Genomic DNA, 24,263 nt, shown 5'->3' with positions numbered 1-24,263 from the left:
TTCGTCATCATGTTTCATTCGACGCGAGACACAAGAAATATGTCCGTACAGTAAACTGTTGTGGAGTTCCCTCGTTGGGAGCCGATCCTGGGTTCACCATTAGGGTATCATAATATTGCATCGTCAAGGAAACTGAAGTGGCGTGGAACATTTCAACTCTGGTATGACATGCGAAGGTAGATGTTTTAATTAAAGACAAACGTCTGGCAACTAGGGAAGCCGACGACCGTGCGGACTAGTGGAGACTAACAATAGGAAACCGGAAAATAGTGTCCGACGCTTAACGGCTGAGGAAGCAGCTGGGAAAACGCTCAGGTGAGAAAGAGAGGCAAACACAGGGATACATGTCAGAGTAGTGAATCCATACTTTCATACTAATTAGAAAGAGAAAAGATTAGTAAGTTTGTTTTTGTTTTTAATGAATAAACTCAAAAACTACTGAACCGATTTTGATGAAATTTGGCACAGAGACAGACGAAACATTCAGGTATAACGTAGACTATTTTATTTAAATTGAAGTTTCACCCGAGCGCAGCCGGGACGGGCCTTTAGTAGTCTTATAAAAATTCGGAAAAATACTCACAGATATCAAACAAAGCAACACGACACGGTTGCTCAGTGCCATGGTCGCACGGTGAATAAACAAAAACACAGAATAAAAATAAGACCATGGCGGGAGACGCGGGCTTTATAACAGGATCTCTATAATGTTTATTACATGACGCCACAGACTACCATTGTCCTGGACGTGACAAGAATTAAAAACTATCACTACACACCAACAGCATTCACGTGCTGTCTCTGCTCGAGATAGTTTTACAAAAAAAAAAAAAACAATTTTGACCCACGCTTTTATTGTTGTCAGAATGATTTTGTCGCATTCAATGCCGTCAATTCCGCGCTGTATACCTTTTAGGTTAGGAAATTTCTGCTCAATTGGTTGACTAGCTGTTTGTAAAATTGCAAGAGTCCCGAACATACAATTTCACAAATATATCCTTCCTTACATTATTATAAAAGAAGTCCCCAATTCCCATGTCGCATCTTTCTGTATGAACGCGATAAATTCGAAAACTACGCATTTTGGTACAGTTTTCACCAACAGATATTATATTCGATGTTAGTAAAGGAAGGTTAGCTGTATAATTTATTATGGTTTTACCCGAGCGACTCCAGGACGGGCCACTACACATTTTTAACTTGCTACCATCAACTTTTACAGTACGATTCCAATACAACTCAGTTCAATTTAAGCACCTAAAATGAATCGCATTAATAATAAAAATTAAGTTGATGGTACGAATTTGCGATGCAGTTCAGTTTAGATCGTGTTAAGAGATGATGGTAAGCCCCTTGGTCCCACTGCTGGGCAAAAGCCTCCCCTTTCTGTTTCCAATCAGTTCTATCCCTCGCCAGATGTTGCCATCGATTATCAAAGACCAACAGTTTGTTAGATCATCATCAGGTAACAGAATAGAATGGAAAATAAGTCAAATATATTCTTGTAAAAAGATGTCTATTCCAGGACAAACTATTAGTCTTGTACGTTGACTGTTATTCACGTACATTTTACTATTTTTAGTTTCTTGTCGAAACTTTTGAAGTTGAAGTGCAATACCATTCCTATTCTATGTTATCGTCATCACTAAATATTATAAAACAAAGTCGCTCCCCGGTGTCAGTTTGTCCCTAAGTGTATTTAGAACTTCAAAATTACACACAGGTTTTTGATTCGTGTTTTTTAAATTGCTAGAGTGATTCAGGAGGTAGGTTAAGTGTATTTATTGCGGTTAAATCCGAGCGAAGCTAGGACGGGGCGGTAGTAATGTTAATGAATATCTTTCGGTCTGTTACTAAACAATAAAATTAAATAATAAATGCTGCATGCCTGTTTTCCTGCTTGGTAGGTACTTAGTACGAAAAATATAAATAAAACTAATACGATTTTTGCCTCAAGAATTTACAGCTTTTTTGATTTGCAGTTCGAAACAAAAACAAAATCAAAACAACATCGGCATAATTTTGGGCAAAGGGTAAATATATAAATGGGTAATTTAAATTTTCAATACAATTTAGAAATTTTGTTTTTATTAAAAATATTTCTTAAAAGGCATTTAACTAAATTAATTCTCGTCTTTCTATTACGGCCCGCGCTTGTGTTCCCGAATTTTACTTATTAGTTTTTGTCTACGCGCATGCGCTGTGACGAAGAGCTCGCGCCTGCGCGATGCTTCTTTTCTTTAAAAAATAAATGCTGTCATCGACGATTCTTGGCTGTTGGTATTTTAAATATATTGCTCGTGATTTACCAGCCCTAAATAAATAATCTTTGTCAAATACCGAGTATAATTATTTATAATATATACTCAGACAAGATCCTACAGTTATCAAAAATTCAAAATCCCGCGCCCTAAAAACAATTGGTCGACGTTTATGTTATACCCGACGGATATATACGGATAAATAGTTAAAAGGAAGTTGATTCAAAAATAGACAAAGACATACAATAGAACGACATTTTTTCATCTCTTGTAAAAACTGGTTGAAAACGTGAATTCTCTCTTTTCCCATATAAAGTTTTATGTCAACGAAAAATTTACTTTGAACCAAGAAATTTAGGTCCAAAATGGCGTCTTTGTAACCATTTCCGGATGTGAAGTAGTTTGTAAACAAAACACATGTTTCTTTTCTCCGATATTGAGGTACAGATGTGGACAACGTGTACATTTTTGTTTTTATCAAATCATCTTGTACTTTTCCTGTTTGGTGTGAGCACAGAATTATATAAAATTAAACTATTGTTAAATAGTTAGCTTACAATTACATAAAAAGATTAACCACGCGGGCCCATTGCGGATAAGCGGGTCTTAACGACTGCAAATACAAGCGCGATCGATGGCTTTACGTTCCTTCCGGAGCACGGAGGAGCTCGATAACACATTTTTGGTCACCCATCCGACGCTGGCCATTGTGAGTGTCTTAACCGCCTTCTGCGCTAACTTCTTTATCTATTTGAAATCCAAACGAAGTTTGATCGAGTTTTAAGATAGCTTTTGCGAGTTTCATATATTGCTCCTCATTCATCTGTAATCCGAGCTCTCTTTCTTATATAACACAGACAGACAAAACAACACAAATTTTGTCATCGTATAGTTATACCCCCGCACAAAAAAGAAGGGGTACACATGAATGAGATAGCAGTGTCAATACTTAGATAAAGAAATTGGTTCGCGGATCTATAATAACAAGAAGTACCTATATACTTACAAAATAAAATAAAATTGTAAATAAATAAATAATTCTCTACTAAAATACACAAACGGCGCAACAAAGTATTTTCTTCTTTCTATAAATATCGATCGTTATATTTACGTTGAACAAACATTGACAACCCACCATAAAACTATCGATGCACAGATTTATGTAACGACGTTATACTGTCTCTTTCTTCAGTCTTCCCCTATTTTAAACGCAGCACACACACGCGTCATCGTATAAAACGATGCCATCTTACGGTGAAATAAAGAAACTAACACTATAACATCCATAGGAAAGTTAAAGTTGTTTTGTCACAACCGCACTTTACCATACTTGACATTGATAGAGCGAGACAAAACATACTTCAGGGATCATGGAAGCGACCGCCTCATAGATAAAAGAATAATTAAATAATATAAATATGGCGTCCAAAACACACAAATCCGAAAATAGCGATCAACATATAAGAAAATACTTATGACTGAAATTAATCAGTGAAACATTGGAACACCAATAGAAGTATTTTATTTTTCTTGTCTGTCGACATCATAATAAATATATTTGTTTGTACATACCTGATTATTATAGTAAATCAAAATACAAAGTCACTTAAATGGCTGATGTTAAAACAATAGACTATGTGTTAATATCAGGGCGATACACCCAAGATATTATGAGTCACGTAGTTTAATGTTGTGACAGTGAATTCGTTTAGTCGAAGAGCACGCTAGAATATTGCTTTGTCCATCAATTTAATTCTAATACGCCTGTCGCGTCTGTCTCTGTACCTAACTCAAAAACTACTAAACTAATTTTAGTACAGTTTTACATCAATAGATAGCGTGAAAACCTAAGGAAGGTTTTGGTGTTTATTTATAGTTTTAGCTGAGTGAAGCTGGGACGAGCCGCTAGCAATAAATAATTTTATTGTCATTTCATCTAGATATTAGTCTAAGAACATGCTACGAAGTGGATTTTAAATATTCACAAATAAACCGGTTGTACATACAAATTTTTAACAAATTCACTAAATCAAATTATTTTTACTTTGTTTCTATTTAGCATTAGACTTGAAAGATTCATCAAGATTTAATTTTTATTAAGTAGGTTTTGACCGCAATCCTAAATCTTAATTAAGCCTAATAATTATATTATAAATTCGATACTTATAATTCGATTAGGACTCGTAATCGAAATTACAATGCATTTACCTTGCAGGTATATACAAACAACACTTCATACTTCAATCCCATGGTTAAAATGTGCCGTCAGTTTAATGAAGACCTTGTGTCCAACAAGGATATTGATATTTATCACTTTTCACTATACAAATTCAGGCGGCAAATATTAGTAAATCTCACAGCGCAATACTTCTGTAACGAACGATTTTAATATATATTTTTTTTCTTTAAAATTCATAATTATCCTACACACTAAGTATTTTATTTTTGTTTTGAATAACTTGTTCATGTCATATGTTCTTCTAATGTAAGTCAATTAATCTTATCTTTTCTTAATGCATCTAGGCATACATATTTTTGGATTAGGATTTAGATCAGCTCCTTAATCTAGATTTTCATGATTGTAATCTGTTTTGTATGCTATTAAATAAATAAATAGATATAGTTTGTTTAAATATTTTTTTGTTACCTGTTCACGCTTTATCTACTTAAAGAAACTTCATACATACATACATACATTTAGGTATAAACGGAGATAAACATAGGTTACCTTTCATTCTTGAAAAAAGAACTGTTGCGGTGGAAAATCTACGCGGACGAAGTCTCAAACAAAATACTACTTAATTAAATATTGCAACCGTACCTACTTTTTTAGAACTTAAAAATTTCAGCGCGTTTGACCTCAATAAGGTTAGATACCTTATGAAAGCAAAGGTAATCTAATTATAAAGACTACACAAGCACAGTTCAATAGCATGCAGTTTGGGAAGAGTCTCGTAGTGTCAAGATCTTAGACTAAGGGGGGATATAATAAAATAATGCATTGAATTGAGGGCGTCGTAGCGTCGCCGGTGCATTCTATATCTATTATCTAGTGTAAGAATGAGACAACATCACTTTTGTCAGCACCGAAAAGGATATCATAGACAACATAATTTTTTTCAGAACCTAAAAGGAGTAAAAGTATTATAATGCATTTATTATGCCAGCGAGTTTATTTAAACTTGTTTATTGTAACTTCGTCGCTCCTTTTCGATGGTAGTTCCTTTGTATTGTAATTTTTTTCTATGATTTTTATAATATAAAAAGTATTTTATGTTTGTATGGTAGGTGGTTCATTTTATCCGTGTACCAAATTTAATTTCAGTAGCAGTTTTTGCGTGTCACAACATCCATTTACATAAACATACCAATAAGGTTACAATAAATTACCAAAATTATTTTTAATTTAACTAGCGACCTGGCCCGGGTTCGCACTGGGTCATTATGTATGTACTAGCTTATGCCCGCGGCTTCGCCCGCGTGATTTTCTTTTTTTTTTCTTCAGTGAAATATATAGATTTTTAGTTTCCCCAATACAAATGAACCCCCCTTTTACCCCCTTACAGGATGAATTTTGAAAAATCCTTTCATGATACATTTCTAGACCACATAGGAAACCTACGTGCTAAATTTCGAGTTTCTAGACCCAGCGGTTCGGACTGTGCGTTGATATGTCAGCCAGTCATTCAGAGTTTTCTTTTATGTATAGATAAACCTTCGGGAATAATATGTCTAAACAACAATGAAAACTGCATCAAAATCGGGGGTTTAAAAGAAGAAAGTTTCGAAACAGATATCAAGGACGACATTCTTTTACACTTGGTAGTGATTATAATTATAATTATTTTAAACTAACGTATAGTTGAGTTGTTCGCCGCGAAATTAGTCCTCGCGAACACAATAAATTCTTACAAAATGTGTAAATATTTAAAAAACGATATAACAGACTTTGTTGACCCACAAACTTAAAAATTCTATTGGCAGATCCTATATACCTTTTAAATTTCATCAAAATCTGATCAACGGTTCGAAAGTTATCGCGTTACAACGGTCAAATTATATATTTATTATCATGTTGTCATCATGTACAAAAAGAAATGTCGACTCGACTTCATTAGTTTTAGTTCAACGCGGGAGACGTTTCGGGCGTTGCATAGATTATTTTTATCCCAAAACCTCCGTTGTCCGTTCAGGTATATCTCGAAAATATCTCAGTGTATCTCGAAAAAAATTATAACACCTTAGTGCATATAAGTGTTCATCAAATAGAAAAAGAGAAATAAAAAACGTAATATTTAAGCGCACGATTGTACCAAAATCATTGGCAGTTATCGACAATGGTCCTGTGAAGTTGATTATTCGGTGTTAACGTGTTATAGTGTCGACTATTGTCTTGAACACAATGATTCTATATTTTTTATTGTGTGTCGTCGCTGTCGTAGCTGAAGATGCTCAAAACGAAGCAGCATACAAAGATCAGTGTAAGAAATAACAAACAAACATATATATATTGACCTGACAATAGGTATAATTAATTATAATGCCCCTGAACCGAGAGGTCCCGGGTTCGATCCCCGGTCGGGTCATGATGGAAAATGATCTTTTTCTGATCGGCCCGGGTCTTGGATGTTTTTCTATATATGTATTTGTTATAAAATATAGTATCGTTTAGTTAGTATCCCATAACACAAGTCTCGAACTTGCTATGGGGTTAGCTCAATCGGTGCGATTTGTCCTAATATTTATTATAATTAATGTAATTTTTTGTCAAAACAGTAAAACTTTTCCCGAATTTATAAAATAATAGATGTTGCCCGGGGCTTCGCTCCCGTGGGATTTTTGAGATAAAATATAGCCTATAGCAATCTTGGACAATGTACCTTTCTAATGGTGAAAGAATTTCTCGGTTCGGTAGTTTCAAAAATTTCCTGCTTCAAACATACAAACTCACAAACGCTTACCCCTTTATAATAATATAAGTATTGATAAATTATTCGGGAAAATAATTTCCTTTTCTAGATGTCTTTCCGTGCTACTAGCACCACATTTTTATAATAATATTACAACAAAATGGACGAATATTGCAGACATATCACTGTCATTTCATCACTATACAATTTAAAACAAATTCTTCGTCTTCCAGCTGTTCTTAGTCCTTATCTATAAAAATACGGAAAGGATTTTAATGCGGGATTTTTGAAAGATGTGTGATTCCCGGGAAAGATTTAGGTGTATAATTTTATTATAGTTTTACCCGAGCAAAGCCGGGACGGGCCACTAGTTTCGACTAGACCGAGACAAACTTAACGCTACTAAATAAACAAATGCGCTTCGAACTTCAAATGTTTTGGGCGCCCTCTAATTTACGGGCGAATTCCGAATTCAGAACTCATGAATCGGGCTCCAGGGGTGATATTTTTTAAAATTCAGCTGTGGTTTTTCGATCTGTCTCTCTTTGGGTACCCTCCTTGGGCATGCTATTGGGGCTTGCTTTGCATCTTTCGACGGTTGGACATACACGGGAGTGTGTATGGAGTGACTGTTAAAAGTTCAATCGTTGATTTAAGTGCTTGTTGTACTAGCGAGAATGATTTTAATAATAACTTTGTATCATATCTATACATAAAATAAAACTGTAAGTGGGCAGTGTCTGTACATATATGATATTAAAGAAAAATAAATATATAAATATAGGTGGTAATATGGGCGTAATAGAAGCTAAAGCAATTTATTTTAGAATTTTTGTCTATCTGTATGTTTGTTCGGGCATCATGCAAAAACTACTGAGAGGAATTCGATGCGGTTTTCACTGTTGTATAGAGGATGGTCTAACTTAAAATCTTGTATAGATTCCATCGTGATACGTTGCTTAGAACCCGAGATATGACAATGATAAGATACAAGCGGACGCTCGAATTAAACGCCTAGCTTTGTCCACAACTTCATATGTGAGTAAAAATCCGTTTCCCGTGGGAATTTCAGGAAATCCCTTCTTAGTGCTCCCCTACACTGTCCTGGGAACCTACACACCAAATTTCAGCTTCCTACGCCCAGCAGTTTCGGCTGTGCGTCGTCTGTCAGTCAGTCACTCAGTAACGCAAGAGTTTTATATAAAATAGATTAAAATACTTTCTCCCACAGTCTGCACAGACCCCAGGACGATGAAAAAGCACGCAGCATACACTGAATGGGCCGACGCGTACTCCTGCACCCGACATCGCTGCCAGCCTGGTGGGAGGAACCTCGCTATTTACACTGTAGGGTAAGTTGCATATGACTTATATCTATATGTAATAATCTATCGATTTTTGAAGACAACGACGAGGCACATTCTGTTAAATTCAAATCATTTATTCCAGAAATTAGAACTTCACAGGCACTTTTTCACGTAAATTTTTATATTAAATAGTTATTTTAATACTTAGATATTCACCATGATTCCCTTTCGAAATTCAAACTTAAAATCCATTCATTTACATAAACTTAAACTTTAACTTTTGTATTAATGAAAGTTGTGAGCAGATGAAAAATGCCAACCTACTTTTTATTATGAATTGTTAATTTAATGTTTGTTATGTATGTTGTGGTTACCTTTAATAGGCTTGCATGCTAGGTTAAGTACCTCAGAATGTTTATGATAATGTTTACATGTAATCCTTAATAAATAAATATTTCTCACAAGCTACAAACTACTGTCATTTCGGAACGGCCGCTACTGAGAAGAAATGCTGAAAGAAACTCATTTGAACAGTGTTGGTCCCTATCATTCCAGATCGGCTTACCATTATTGTTTCTTACAATGTTTTTCTTCTAATAATACATTAAGTATATCAAGTTAGGGATGCTCCCGGCGCTATCGTATATCAACACATTTTTAAGTCATGTAATGCCGGTTACATTATCGTTGAACATGAATATACGAACACTGCGTAATTTGTATGAGCCGCTGTTATTTACCGCAACAAAAACCCAGCAACGTATGTCTGAATCGCCAAAAGTAAAATTTTATTGTCTTCGAGGACCTAAGTACTTCGTGAAATAAATATAGTTATTATTATATCGTTCAAAATTATGTTTGCTTTGTGTAACAATACACAATTATCAATTATTTTTAGCCGCCAAAAAATGAAGGCATAATACCTATATCTTAGCAAAAAATTGACTAAATCCCTATATATAAACCTAATCTCTATTAACCTAGAAATGCCAAAATTCAAACGCTTTAACCGCTAGACGCCGTTAGTAACCTAAAGTTAAATATTTTGAGTTCATAGCTTATTTAGTGTCAACACAGCTCGTGCTGCACGTTTAGTAAAATCACGTGCGTGCGTGTTAGTAATACAAAACTACTATGTTAAAGCCGACATCGAAATGCTACCCTAAAAATATATATAATAAGTAAAATTAATATTAAGCTTTCATGGTGATGAATTGACCCTATGTCTTTCTTCATATTCTTAAATATTGAAAACATTTATTCTGTTGGTATTGGCACAGACACTATAACTAAACAAACAATTAAATATACATATATATTAGAAACAACGATATATATTAAAAGAATGAAAGTATTTACAACAAAAAGTCTTTATTTTTTTAATCTAAAAATTAAAACTAAATAAAAAAGACTAAATTATTTTGTTCTGTTGTTTCAAAAATGTAATGATTGTTGTAGAAAATTTTATTTTATTACTTTTCTAACTGAAATTTGTTTATAAAACCTTTGATCTGTGCTTTCAAAACTTTATGAGAAACTAGCTTTTGCCCTCGGCTTCGCCCACGTGAATTTTCCACTGGAAAAAATATTATTCCGGGTTAAAAGGTACCCAATATAAGGGATATTACTCCGTACTTCAAACTACATGTATGCAAAATTTCAACAAGATTAGTCGAGTAAATAGAGCGTGAAGAGGTGACAAAGTTACTTTCACATTTGTTAGATTAGATAACAACAAAAAACACACCGAGCTCCTGTGGTACTGTATATTCAAACGTTAATGTGGTCACACAAGATTTTTTAATTTAACAACTTTTTTCAACGAAAAAAAAAGCAATTAAGCAGATAACCCCAATTTAACAGTTAAATCTGTTATTTATTTAAGCCGTTTTAACGAAAATTAATTTTTTTGTTCACAGATGCAAACGTGTCGAGGCTCCAGAATCCGCCATAGAGTGTGAAGAAGTAGTGGAAGACACCAACATGCAGTTCCCGTACTGTTGCACACGACTCAGGTAAATCAAGATGGCCGACTGTCATGTCAAAATCAAATCATTTATTCAGAAATTAGGCGTTCACAGGCACTTTTTCACGTCATATCCTAAATTAAATGATGTTTACCAAAGCTACAAACTACTAGCATTTCGGAACGACTACTGCTGAGAAGAAATGCCGAAAGAAACTCATTCAAACATTTTTTAAATATAAAATGTATAATTTTTTATCAGTAATATAACAATAAAGTACATGGTCAAAAGGTATACTGAAACATATTATGATTGTGATCAAGTGCTGATGAAAGGAAAATATATATCTATATAATATATAGGTATATATATATATATATATATATATATATATAATTAACCAAAGAAAAAAAAACTTTTAATAAAAGATCGAGCTGACCAGTATCCCCCGGCAGCACTCGTTCACGAGTTGACGCGTGAGTCAGCCATCGCGAAGCTCAACCACAATAGAGGGAACCTCCCGACACGATCCACGACGCCGCCACCGGTTTGACCATTTGAGTGTGCATGACATACTCGATCTCCATAATATAACATAATCCACATCTCCATTTGTTTCGATGGTTTTTGTCACCATTGTGTGGTAAACACATTTGGTTTATATGTAAATTATATCAGACTAGTCCTGTGGATAATTTTCTTCAAAAATTTCATGAAATATATTTTTTTATGTTTCTTATTGTAAGTAGGTGTATTTTTTAAATATGAACAAACATTCAAAAATTAATAGAATTATCCATGGTTATACATGGTTACTGTATGTATCTGGCATGTAACAGTTATTTACTAATAAATACATTTTTCATTACCTATCATTTCACTGGTATATAACGCATAACCTTCCAAAGGCGCATAAGGTACATTTTGTTCTACGACTTTTGTCTAGATGTAGTAATGAATACAATAAATTTCCTTTTTTTAGTTTTAATGTTTTAATGTTCCTTTTTTATGTTTTAAACGGCATTAAAACTAAAAAAAGAAAAATTTTTGTACTATTGCACTGTCTCGTGTTGCTTGGCTATTACATACAGTTATCATGTGTAGAATCGCAAATTACTGAGATTGTATTTTTTTTATGAACAAAAAAACTACAATCCCGAAAAGTCATAGAATAAAAGTTGCTTGTTTTGATGTACCCGAGTAGTCTTTAGGAGGTTTTGCGTTTGATACCAGTAACCCTGTATAATCTGTGCCCCGGCTGGCATATAATCAATTAATGTTTCTGAACATTTTATCTAACAATCAAGATAAAATATGAATTAAGAACTTAAACTAAACGAAATTAAAAAAAAAAACAAATTGCACAACCCTTAAAAAAGAAAAAAAAAATAAAAATTGAATCATCCATACTAAACCATACAATAATATTATTTAAAAAAATTTGTTTGTAATGAAAAAACTCGAAAACTACTGAACGATTTTGATGAAATTTGACACAGATATAGGCGAAACCTTCAGGAGTGACATACGCTACTTTTTATTATGGTTTTACCCGAGCGAATATACCTTTGTTGATATAAACTTTATCATATTGATTAAAGATATGTTATTACAGACGACCTCGGTGGCGCAGTGGTCAAGTGCTTGCCTCTATACCGAGAGGGCCCGGGTTCGATCCCCGGTCGGGTCATGATGGAAAATGATCTTTGATCTGATTGGCCCGGGTCTTGGATGTTTATCTATATATGTATTTGTTATAAAATATAGTATCGTTGAGTTAGTATCCCATAACACAAGTCTCGAACTTACTTTGGGGCTAGCTCAATCTGTGTGATTTGTCCTAATATAATTATTTATTTAATTTATTATTTACAGGTGTCTAGTAGTAGTCAGAGGAGAGGTGTGGACCAGAGTCCTCGGCCAGCCCTGGGAGACCCTCCCCGCGGCACCATGGAGCCACATGTACAAAATGAAGAAGCCACCACCTGGGACCACTAACGAATTCTCACCTAAGTAAATAACTTTGTCTTTTATTGCACAAATCAACCGCCAGGCACGGCTTAGATCGGGTAAAAACTAAATTATACTCTTGGCTCCAGAACGGGAGAGGACGGTCGACCATTAGCAATTGCAACCAGTCGACCAAAACACACTTTAGTCTTTGTATCTATTATTGAAATGCAAGATGCACTTTGTTACTATATCGTACGTGATACTCTAATAATGAGTTGCAAATTAGTACACATGAGAGAAATTATGCCCACTATACTTATTATAAATCATTTTTTTACGACCTCGGTGGCGCAGTGGTAAAGCACTTGCCTCTGAGCCGAGAGGTCCCGGTTTCGATCCCCGGTCGGGTCATGATGGAAAATGATCTTTTTCTGATTAGCCCGGGTCTTGGATGTTTGTCTATATTGTATATTTGCTATAAAATATAGTATCGTTGAGTTAGTATCCCATAACACAAGTTTCGAACTTACTTTGGGCTAGCTCAATCTGTGTGATTTATCCCTTATTTACATTTATTTTATTTATTTATATCCTCCATATCCTCTGCAATGTTTTTGACCACCCTTCATAATGCATGCATGCAATATTATTCATGCAGTAATGTTTGGCGTGTCGATCTTAAGAAGACTATTATATACTGTCAACATTATGGCTCTGGTTTGTTAGACCCTGTTAGACCCAAATTATAATTTAACATTTTAAACAGGGTAGGAAATGAAGGTCCAGTGTACGAGCTGACAGATTCTGACAACGACAAGCCGAAAGACAAGTTCATGAGGTCCGCGAAGCTGCCAGAACCGGCGTACAATGACGGCATGTCACAATCTAGAATTCCTCCTCAAACATCGCCGGACATAGTCGTGAGTAATCACTAATCTTTGTGTTCATTACGGAACTAATAGGTAGTTAAAATAAAATAATTAGGAGCTAAGAATTAGATAATTATATTTTTCTTTGTTCTTACAAATTGGTATAATGAAAAACAGAAATCGAATCGAATGACAGGAAAAAAAAAACAATAGAAAAAACTAGATTTGTAGTGCGCGCGCAGGAATAAAATTTAAATTGTCGTGTTCGATAGCCATTGGCTGCCGCGCGAGGGGTCGCGGCCGGGACGCGCCTAGTGTTGTGGTGTACTGGCGTAGACACTTTGTTATAATAAATGTTAATGAATACTTTAAACTTATTTAAGTGAAATATATTTTGTCTATATCTTGTCGGGGTTTTGTCTTGGGTTGGATAGTAAATAGGCACTAGGCAGTAGGTAGTAAAGTAAGTTTATTATAAAACTTAAGGTAAGACCTAGAACAATTAAATATAAATTAAAAATCTAAAATAGAGATTAGGTGATACGTTATATATATTCACAATAAATGGAGCACTTACCCTTATTGGGTTTGTTCTTATTATTTTATTTAATGTTTATAAATTTATCACGGCCACCCTCTCGCCTCGCTAGCGTGATCGTAATGTTTACGCGTCAAAGTGTTCGAGCGGATTTAGAATTTTAAAATTTATGACAGTAGATCCAAATGTGCCAGCGCAGGCGAAATACATTGAAAGAGATTCCAAACAAAGCGGAGCTGCGTTACAATCTTATATCAATAAAAATAGAGATAACGATATAGGTAAATAAAATAGGTATGAAGTGTACGTTGACTTTTTATGAAGAAGAACTATTGTCTCTCGTTCGTAATAATGAACAGAGATATAGTAAAATCTACACCAAGGCAGAAGTGGGTCTAACTGATTTTACAACATATTGATACAAGGCAGATGTTGGAAATATTTATTAATTTAAAATATCATGTTGAGAAACACCTCCGTGCTAATTGGGAGCAAAAAATAGAATATACGTAAAGTTAATTAATATTCACATGGGAAAGAAATTTAAACAAGGGATTGTCTCGTAGCTAATGTTATAGGTTACTAGGCACACGGACAATTCCATTATTCAGCCATATTAAACTTCAATTTCGCCGAACCATGACTCTGTTTACCTCATAAAGTATCATCTTCGTCTTGAAAATACTTGTCGGTCAGAATAAACACGTGATACTGTATCTGTTATAAAGAATAACTAATATTTCATAATACAATGGTTATAATATAGATTGTTTCCTATGTTCTCACTATGTGTATTGTTTCAGATTGCTTTGACCACAGATCAGAAGGAACATAAACCTGACAACAGTGAAAGGTAAGGTATTAAATAATATAATTGTATTATTTCTTACCAGATACCTTTGCTATGAGCAGTAATTCCTAAATCGGGTTCCGTAGAAATTAGACCTGTAGAAAACAACAGGTTTGAAACCAAGTATAGTAATATTACTAGATACTGATAAATAAACGTTAAAAGCGACAATTAAATTAAAATGTTTCAATATTTAATGAAATCACAAAACTAAGCTTTGTAATTTTGATTTGGGTTCAATTAAGGGTTCGGCTGAGTATTTAGGATGTAATATAACGCTTCTATGAAGAAAGGTTGTTTCAAAAAAATCCACACTTTAAATTATATTATATCTATGGGGCATTTTGTGACTTTTTTTTTTTGGTGTTTTATTACAACATTTAAAACAACAAAAGGGTAGCAAGTGCGCAAAATGCCCGGGCCCCCAGCCGAAAGGGGCTCCCTGATCATGGGCTAATGACATTTTTTTCGTTGGCCATCAGGCACTGGCAAGAAGGCTCCAGTTGGACCGGGTCCCCGATCAGAGAGGGCACCAAAGTGGGGGCCCCGCGCAGGTTATTGAGCTATATTACCCATTGTCTGGGGTCCGGCGTAAAATGTATCCATTGAACTTATAAAATATGGTATACATAGTCGGCGCCAGTTTTGCTTTCAGGTTAGATCAAAATATTGTACCCTGGGTACCGCTCCCGTGGGAATTTCGGTATTAAAAGTAATGAAATTGTACTAAATATCATTGAAATCTTTTCAGCAAATATTGCGTGAAAGAATCACAAATATTAATTCACTCTCGCAAACTATAATTAACCTAAGATATAGGTTCTTCATAGACTTGAATAGTTTATCAAAGCGACTTAATTTTTAAGTATTTCTCTTCTGGCAGGGAGGTCTAAATACTCCTCCTTCTACCGGCGCCTATGACGGTATACTTTTTGATCTCAGAAAACGGCACAAGCCTCAATCTCAAAATCAGTATTACGAGGACGAATCTCCGGCCGACCGCGATCCTGACTCACGACCTCGTGAGCCGGAATCGCGTCACCATGAGCCCGAACGGAAGGAGGAAGACGCCGAAACTGGACCCACGGAGAAACTGGACCCAGCATCACTGGTAATTAAATGGATCAAAAGACACCCGCTAGCAAAGCGGAGGGGAGGTACCGTGATACATAAAACTCGTAGCTCGTTGTTGCGTTCACAAGTTCTCTCTTTTTTTAACTATACGTAGGTACACGATATGAGAAGAGAGAAACAGAAAGTGTGTGGACGTTAGTAACGTCTTACGTGTTAGGATGTTTCGTGGTAAGGTACCAGCAGAAATGACATGAAAAACACAATGACAAAATGACAGCAGAAAACTATAAATATAAAAATTGACGAGAAAAAGTGCCTGTGAAGGTCTAATTTCTGAATTATTTGAATTTGAATTTGTACTATATTAAAAGACATCAGAATTTATTTCGAAATTCTGGCTTAATGCTATTGTCATGTGGGCATAAAGGGCATTTCAATATGAAATTACCAAAATACAAACAAAATAATATGACGACCATAGTAATTACTATGGTATAATTACTTTATTTATCATATTAATTTGTTTATATTTTTGTCATTCCGTAATCAAAAATTTGCACATAATATTTTTTATTTACTTATTTGAATTTACACAGTCGATACACCTCTGTAAATACTTCCCACTACGTCATTGTGGTTTCCTATGTATATTGATACAGTATCACGTGTTTATCCATAGTAGACAGAGCCAAGACTCATAAAATACGTAGGTCTAATTTAACCGGAATGTGGTCTAATTGACGGAATAAAAATTCAGAAATACAAAAAGTCGCTAGCTCTTTTTTTTCACGTATATTGGACAACCTTCGGTTTTGGCCCTTGATTGACTTTTACGATCTAAACGGGACGAGAAGCTTGCGCATTTTATGTTTTTCTGACACTACCAGTATGATCTTGGATGGTTTGGTAATTTTCACTAATTATTCGCCTGAAATGTTTTTTTTTTTTGTAATTTTATATAAATTTTCAACTAAGTTATTAGTGAAGACCTTTTTTATGAACAAGTATACGGTATTGTATATAATTAAGACATGATTTTTATATATTTATTTCACAAGCTTCTTTGGAAATCGGAGATGTTGCCAACAACAAAAAATAAAAAGAAATACAGTGCTTAACGCAACTAAAGAAACTTTTACCACAAAAACTGACCAGTAAACCTTTTTAGGTACCACAACAACAACCACCAGCGGAACAACAGATGTCAGAGGAGGGTAGTAATGCAAGAGAATTTGCGACTTCTTATGTTTCAACATATACGAATCAGAAGCCAAAGGTGAGAGTTACTTTGGTGCACTCTTCTCTTAAACAATTTGAAACTTACGCAAAATAAATTAATATGAATTATAATTAAACTAGTTACACCCCGCGCGGTTTATATAAGGTACCAGTTACCTCAAATATAAAATTTTATAAAGATTGCCCCAGCCGTTTGACCGTGAAGAAGTAATACATATAGGAAGTCACACACTTTCGCTTCTATAATACGAGCACCGTTAACCATACATTGAGAGTAGGTACATTTTATTTTCTGTGTAAAAAAAGGGGAGGACAGTCGACTTTATTTTATAAAAATTAAACAACTACCATAAAAAAAAATCTGCTCCAAAAGACGCACATCAAACTACCCGAATTCATTGCAAACTCGCCGCTATTAGAGGTTAATGCAGGATAATGTGATGTGCTGTTAGCTGTACTTAGCATAAAACTAAAAATAAATGTATGAAAATGTGTATTATAGGATCAACATCAACGTGAGTCCTGGCCTGATACTCCGTCACAGTGGAATGAGAAAGAGGAGGAACAACAGCCAAAAGTACGTATTTTTTGACAGCATTGAGAGGTCAGAGGGCCTACCAGGAAATATACAAACACACAGCAAATTCAAATTCAAATCATTTATTCAGAAATTAGACCTTCACAGGCACTTTTTCTCGTCAATCTTTATATTTATAGTTATTTCTCACAAGCTACAAACTACTTCGATACTTCAGCACGTTACTAACATCCACACACTGTCAGTTATTCCCGTATCGTGTACGTGTAAAATAAGAGTGAACGTGTGAACGGAATTACGTGTTACGTGTTTTATGATACGCCCTCAAAATTCGATTAATAGTAGATATAATCAAAGTTCTTTTCATAACTTTAATTATATTCTCATTTATAGAAAATCATAATCCAATAAATTAAATCAAACGCATCGATCGAACTTTTACGATTGTTAATTTGCCGATTAACTGCCTTGAATTATGTATATGACGACTTCGCCCACTTTTGTTTCCCAAAACGTAAATGTTATTTATAAATCTGTTTTGACAGGACCCTATTCATGATACAGTGATAAAATCAGTCCCTTAACAACTGAAGTTCATATACTTATACTATTATTATAAAGAGGTAAGCGTTTGTTAGTTTGTATGTTTGAGGTGGGTAATCTCTGAAACTACAGAACCGATTTCAAAAATTCTTTCACCATTATAAAGGTACATTATCCAAGATTGCTATAGGCTATATTTTATCTCAAAATTCCGACGGGAGCGAAGCCCCGGGCAACATCTAGTGTCTCATATATTTACTGACTCTGTGGATCAATGGAAAAATCTTGTAATAAATAGTTTTAGCATAATTTTTGAACCATCCTTACATATTATAAAACAAAATCCTCTGCCGTGATAAACTCAGAAATGACGCATTTTTATGCGGTTTTCACCATGAGATAGTGTGATTCATATTTAGATTTATCGTCATTTATACCCGAGCGAAGCCGGGACGGGCGGCTAGTTAATTATAACTCGATATTGCAGGAAATAAGTTATCGCCAGACTGCAGAGTCATCGCCGGCCCCTGAACCGATGAAGTCATCAAACAAACCTACCCATTTACAGGCTCTTGTCGACGCCATCGGATCCAGGTATAGTTATACAAGAATCTCAAACCACCGTTTATTGTCACGCTTGTACAGGCTGTGAATGGATTTTATTTGCTGTGACCCTAACAGTATCTCCCGCTTCCTCTGAAAAGGTTATATCAGATTGTGGAGTTTCTTTAAAAATGTATGGATACATATTAGGAACACAACATGATCCTAGATGATGTAATATTTTAAAGAAGAACCATTGTCCGATTTCGGGGCTAAATTCAGTTTAATTTATCAAATAGAACATCTATCTACGTTTAGGGTTTTGTCAAAAGAGAGTTTTCAGTTTTTCTTTTTTTTTTGAACGCTTAAAATCTGTGCAGGATGCGCGATATCGAAAATGTAGTTCAAAAAATGAGTGAAAAAGTTCAAACCCAAGTTAAACCAGGAGAACAGAAGTCAGACGAACCTGAGGCTAGTGGCGAAAAAAGGTATAATTATACTTTTTTTTATAATCATGATGAATATTACGTGTGTGTTTGTGTGTGTGTGTGTGTTTATCTTCTTGCTTTCTTGCAATCTGTATAGGAGTTTATGAAAGTTTGCTAACTGGCAGGGGAAGCGGGTGATATTTGTGTTTACCTATAGTGTTATCACACGGTGAGTTGTCATGTGTTTCATATCATTTACGACTAAAGCAAGATCCGTTTCTTCTTGCCTGTAGACGAAATTAAATCTCCTTATGTCGTATACGGTATACGTGAAGACATTATGATGTGTAACGAATATTTTATGGAGCGATTTGTCAAGTTATGCCATCATTGCACACGTTTACAGAACTATATATAATAATAATAATAATACAAATTACCTTGTGATATTTTACTACCTATATTGGAAGCAGCTAAATTAACTTTTATACAAAAAAGTTTCCAAAAACAAGCTGATAATTACATGGTAAATAAAGCAATCGATCGCCACTTTTAGTTTTTTTATTTATTTATAGCGTACACGAAACAAAACAACACAGCAAATACGTTAAAAAGAAAAAAGCCAAGAGACCGAATGCCAATGGAGAACAATATAAAAGGTATTACATTCTATCATATAATGAGGCTCCTGATCGTATGGGAACACACACACAGTAGTGCCAATATTGTATCTAGAGGACCTACCACGAAACACACACGTAGCACGTTACTAACGCTCGCATGGTGTCTCTTTTTCCCATGTCGTGTAAAGAGATAACTTGTGTAGACGTATTTTTTCTTGGTTAGACAAATTCTATTTTGCGATGTACACGTGGATAGTGGCGATGATAATCCAGTGCAAGTCTTTGGCGAGGATGGATGTGTTGTTACACAATACTTGAATGTCCGAGCTGTGTTTCTTGTGCCTCGTACATGCGGGTATGATGGCAGTCCTGGGAGCCATAGGCTTAACCAGATATGTCGTCTCAATATCGGTGTGTAACTAAGTAAACAGGTAATGTTATAGTATGGGATCAGATTGCACTAGCTATCTCTTTCTTTGCGGCTGGCACAGTACTTTAGTTTCTTTCATTTCATTCTATCGCTTGCTGTCGTACTCAAATGTTCAGATTTATACTAAACTTTGGTGTAACCAACCTGTCTTTTCTTTCTGTTTTGGCTATTGCTGAATCTTTGCTAAAACATATAACAGCATTATTGTTGTAAATAACCAATAATAATTATTACCCAGCGTCCTAGCTACAAATATGTCAAGACAACCCAACGCGACAATGTTAACCGTATGTTGGCATTGCGTTTGGCTAGTGTTGTCAATCATAGATATTCATTGCATCGTAAATACGTATATTAATCAGGATCATGAATATCTGCACTCTGCACTTCGCTTTACAGTCAGATATAAAGGGATCTCTGCTATGTCCAGAAAAGTAATCATATCGTAACAATTTGGGGAGCAACGAACGAAACATATAAGATGTAGCGCGTCATTGGATCCACACGATCTCTGTTTGTTTACACGACACGGGAAAAAGGGACAGCATGTGGATTTTACATTATTAACGTGCTACGTGTTTCTATGTTTCGTAGTAGGCCTTCTGGGTTTTAAACTGATGCGTAGATTCATGGAGAATGGGAAGGTTTTTAAAAAAATATTTAACTTGTTACTAATGTAGTAGACTTTTAACCACAAATCTCTGGAATCGTTGCGGTTCAAGAAATTAACTCTCCACGTTCATAACCATAGCTAAACGCTGTTTAAAATTATGAAATTTCTACGGGACACTTAATTTTTTTTTATTTCCCAGATTCACGGTACGAAACCGCGGCAGCAAGTATCTCCGCGGTGCACCAGACGGGACAACTGAACCGCCAGTTTTCGCCGATAACAACGGATACTTCAGCGATGCAAGCAACAGTGTTCTGAGACGAAACAACCCAGGAATCGAACCTAAGGTACTAAACATTAGGTTATTTACAGTCGGTCTATCAATTACATCTGATTTTATTTATATAAGAAGACTTTTTATGAGTCTGTAACGGTTCTCCGACAATTGCTTCGTCTACGAACGTTACGTCGACAGAATGTTTCGACATCGGGCGTTTGAACGACAGAACCCTTCATCTACGAACGATTCGCCGACAGAATGTCTCCTCTATTCTGTCGGCGAATCGTTCGTTTCAGACTTCTTTTTATAGGTTACTAAAAGATCGCCTAATATGTCATCCAAAATACCCCGTCGCAGAATAGGTACCTACGCATAAAATATCTGTCTACCTCACCCTCGCCCATTGCAATGTCAGACAAGATGCATACGACCATGTGTTATAAATAAAATTAAGTCACATATGTAGGTAATGCAATGAAAGTAGGTAAAATCAAATCGCAGTTCCCAACACTCATAATAATATACAATCAACTATAGAAGAAAAGATCAGAAAATATACAGAGTTGCAGGAAGAAGTTAAGAGAATGTGGAAGATGAATCTAGTATCAATAGTTCCTATTATTTTCTCCACTACAGGCGTTATACCTTCAGATATTTTCAATAGATTAAATCAATTAGACCTACCTAAATTTATCTATATGATTCTACACAAAGCTGAAATATTAAATACTTGCCGAATAGTGAGATAATTCCTACAGTTACATTCAGAAAATTCATTGATCTGCTCATCATCCTCATCGTAAACCATAACGTGTGTTTACACTTGGCAAAATGTCCGTGCTTTTCACCAAATATACCAGGCTTGACCTAAGAATTCCTTTTGGAAAAACAACAAGTATAATAATAATAATAAGCCCGCAGGGCAGCTTGTGGCGAGCTGTTGGGGAGTAGCGACCCCACGGACCTGAGTGCTCCCAGGGTAGGCCCCTGTTCCTCACTTCCGCCTTCCTTCCCCAAGGTCGGAGTGGAAACCGAGAGGTAACAGGACCCCTACCTCTGGCTTGCCTTCACCGGCCGGCCAGAGTGGAGTCGCGAGAGCTATATGCTCGAAGGGTGGAAGTGTAAAATGACATAACGCCGGGGGCGTCTGACTGGATCACCACGATTTCGCGCCCCGCAGACTCACCTCTCTACACCCTTAGCCGCCCACGCCAATGTTGCCCCTTTGTCGCCAATCACGGCGACTGATTTGAGGGGCCCATCCAGTGAGCGGCGAGTCACCACCTGCCACTGAATAGTCAGTTATCATGATTATGGCAGGTGACCGAACTCTTTGCAATAGCCCATTCTCAGTCCATCCAAATTTCATTCTATAGACCAGTACTTCTATCCATTATTCTGCAATAGTTCACACTCCCGCCGAGACCTGCTTATGGGCATACCATTTTATTGGTATATCCGGGAGTGGGCTTTGGCGGGAGACCTACATAACATTAAAACTCTCCAAAGGGCCTCTACGTGTTGGATCCATATCCCCACGCAAGCCTCTCAAAGGACCGGACTTAACGCCGCGAATTCCAAAAGACGAGAAACAAATAATAGTAATAAATAAATAAATATTAGGACAAATCACACAGGTGGAGCTAGCCCCACAGTAAGTGTTAGTGGCGGTTAAGACACTCTCACAATAGACGTTGGATGGGTGACCAACAGTACCTTGATCTCCTCCGCGCTTCGGATGGCACGTGAAGCCGTCTGTCCCGGTCGTATTTGCAGTCGTTAAAACCCGTCAATCCGTAACGCCCGTGGTGGTGGGTCACGGCCCAAACTCCTTGTCCATCCGTAAGGAAGGCCTATGTCTCGGCAGTGGGAACGTGACTTGGCAAAAGGGGATTGAATTAGTCAATTATCAATATAGATCAAAATTACACGAATCCATTGTTGTCCACACTGTTGTCGTAAAATATATATAAAAAAAAAATTACACACTTTAACATAATCACAGTATTGGTATGGCTTCTTCCCCAGGAGCCAGCACCAACCTACATGGCGCCGGTTGAAAATAGACGTAAAGCACACCCACCTCCGGCGACATCCGAAGAGAAAGTAACGAAGAAACACCGAAAACGAACACATAAAAAGAAGAAGAAGAGTGGGAAACCGCACAAGAGACACCACAAAGAGGGAGGCGAGAAGAAACGCAAGTTTAACCGCGCCAATTCTGTCGAAAATGATAGGATAGTGATTTCCTTGGAAGATAGCAGTGCGGCTAATGGTAATAATAAGTAATTTTGTTAATTTATCAATATAAAATTAAGAAAGACGTATTTATTTCACGTCCAATTTCAATGTTGAAGGAAAATGTAAGTATATATAAATTCGAAATTTTAAGACTAAAGTTATCACTCCACTCCATGATTGATGTCAATCCAAATGACTGTGATTTTTTTCTAATTACGTGAGTTTGCGTAGCCATATTTATTTATTGTGGACTTGCGCGGGAAAGTTCGATTGCCCATGATCAATATTTACAGTGATTAAAAAATTTTTTGAATCTTTAAATATATTAGAAGATATTGTACAAATTTTGAGAGTAACTAAATTGTATTACTATACTACTGTCACAAAAGAATTATCATCAATAAATTTAAGAACTTTGTTCTTGTCGGTGGAGCGTTTTCCATCTAATTCTGTCCTCAGCCATCGATGTCGATGCCACGAGCTCTGCCTTCTCTTTTATTTCATCTAGGACATCCCTTCACAAAAGAATAACAGATTTAAAAATGTAATTGTCATATTATGTCGTCAGTGTTGCCAGTACACAGTATTTATTTATTTGGTGGTCTGATTTTACAGTAACTAGGTACGTAGGTATCTATCTAATGCAGTAAGTACACTCTCATTTTTAAACTTTGAAATGTCAGTCAAAAGGAATTCATAAAATTTATTTATAAAAATTATAGTGTCCGTATATGTTGTATTATAAATTAAATTATTAATATATTGGCTTATTGATATTATAAAATTAAAGAGTATTTTTATATGTTTCGAACGATCGATTGTCAAATCCATAAGGATGGTTATCCGACAACGTAACTTTATGTATAATGTAGTTATATAAATGTTAAAAAGTTTGGTACATAATTTATATAATAAAAAAAATAATCGTTTAAGATTTCTTTGATAAATTGCTGTCTATTGTAATCATTCAAACATTGATTTTTCACTTAAATATACAGTGATTTATTGAACTTATGTTTATATAGCAGTTAAATAAAGAAAAATTGAAAGGTGTTA

The 24,263-nt window shown here is 35.5% G+C and overlaps 2 protein-coding genes across 9 annotated transcripts in view; one reads left to right on the top strand and one right to left on the bottom strand.

Moving 5' to 3' along the window:
• LOC128681388 (aldo-keto reductase AKR2E4-like) overlaps positions 1 to 13,908 on the bottom strand; it is a 19,143-nt gene extending 5,235 nt beyond the window's left edge. Inside the window, exon 1 of one of the 4 annotated variants that reach the window (XM_053765241.2) lies at positions 13,845 to 13,908. Coding sequence is in view for 2 of the 4 variants with exons in the window: in XM_053765237.1 (XP_053621212.1) it covers positions 584 to 625 (42 nt within the window). In the remaining 2 variants the exon portion in view is untranslated. Of the gene's footprint in view, positions 1 to 583; positions 716 to 3,833; positions 3,982 to 13,844 lie in introns of those variants that run through there. The other 3 variants (XM_053765240.1, XM_053765237.1, XM_053765239.1) reach the window with 3 other exon arrangements.
• Positions 6,562 to 24,263, top strand: LOC128681384 (triadin-like). Of its 5 annotated transcripts, XM_053765221.2 has the most exons (15): positions 6,562 to 6,742; positions 8,403 to 8,523; positions 10,398 to 10,493; positions 12,321 to 12,458; positions 13,165 to 13,318; positions 14,609 to 14,658; positions 15,138 to 15,209; positions 15,598 to 15,766; positions 16,898 to 17,005; positions 17,471 to 17,545; positions 18,537 to 18,643; positions 18,973 to 19,080; positions 19,596 to 19,679; positions 20,886 to 21,033; positions 22,995 to 24,263. In XM_053765221.2, exons 1-15 carry the CDS (start codon positions 6,664 to 6,666, stop codon positions 23,253 to 23,255), a joined length of 1,770 nt encoding a protein of 589 aa, XP_053621196.1. In that variant the 5' UTR covers positions 6,562 to 6,663; the 3' UTR covers positions 23,256 to 24,263. The 5 variants fall into 5 exon arrangements, with proteins under 5 accessions (XP_053621196.1, XP_053621200.1, XP_053621201.1 ...); XM_053765225.2 differs by lacking the exon at positions 18,973 to 19,080; XM_053765222.2 differs by lacking the exon at positions 15,138 to 15,209 and having other exon boundaries at positions 6,563 to 6,742.

This window comes from Plodia interpunctella, chromosome 27 (genome assembly GCF_027563975.2).
Source record: "Plodia interpunctella isolate USDA-ARS_2022_Savannah chromosome 27, ilPloInte3.2, whole genome shotgun sequence".
Lineage (NCBI taxonomy): Eukaryota > Metazoa > Arthropoda > Insecta > Lepidoptera > Pyralidae > Plodia > Plodia interpunctella.
This window is presented reverse-complemented; position numbering and strand designations above follow the sequence as displayed.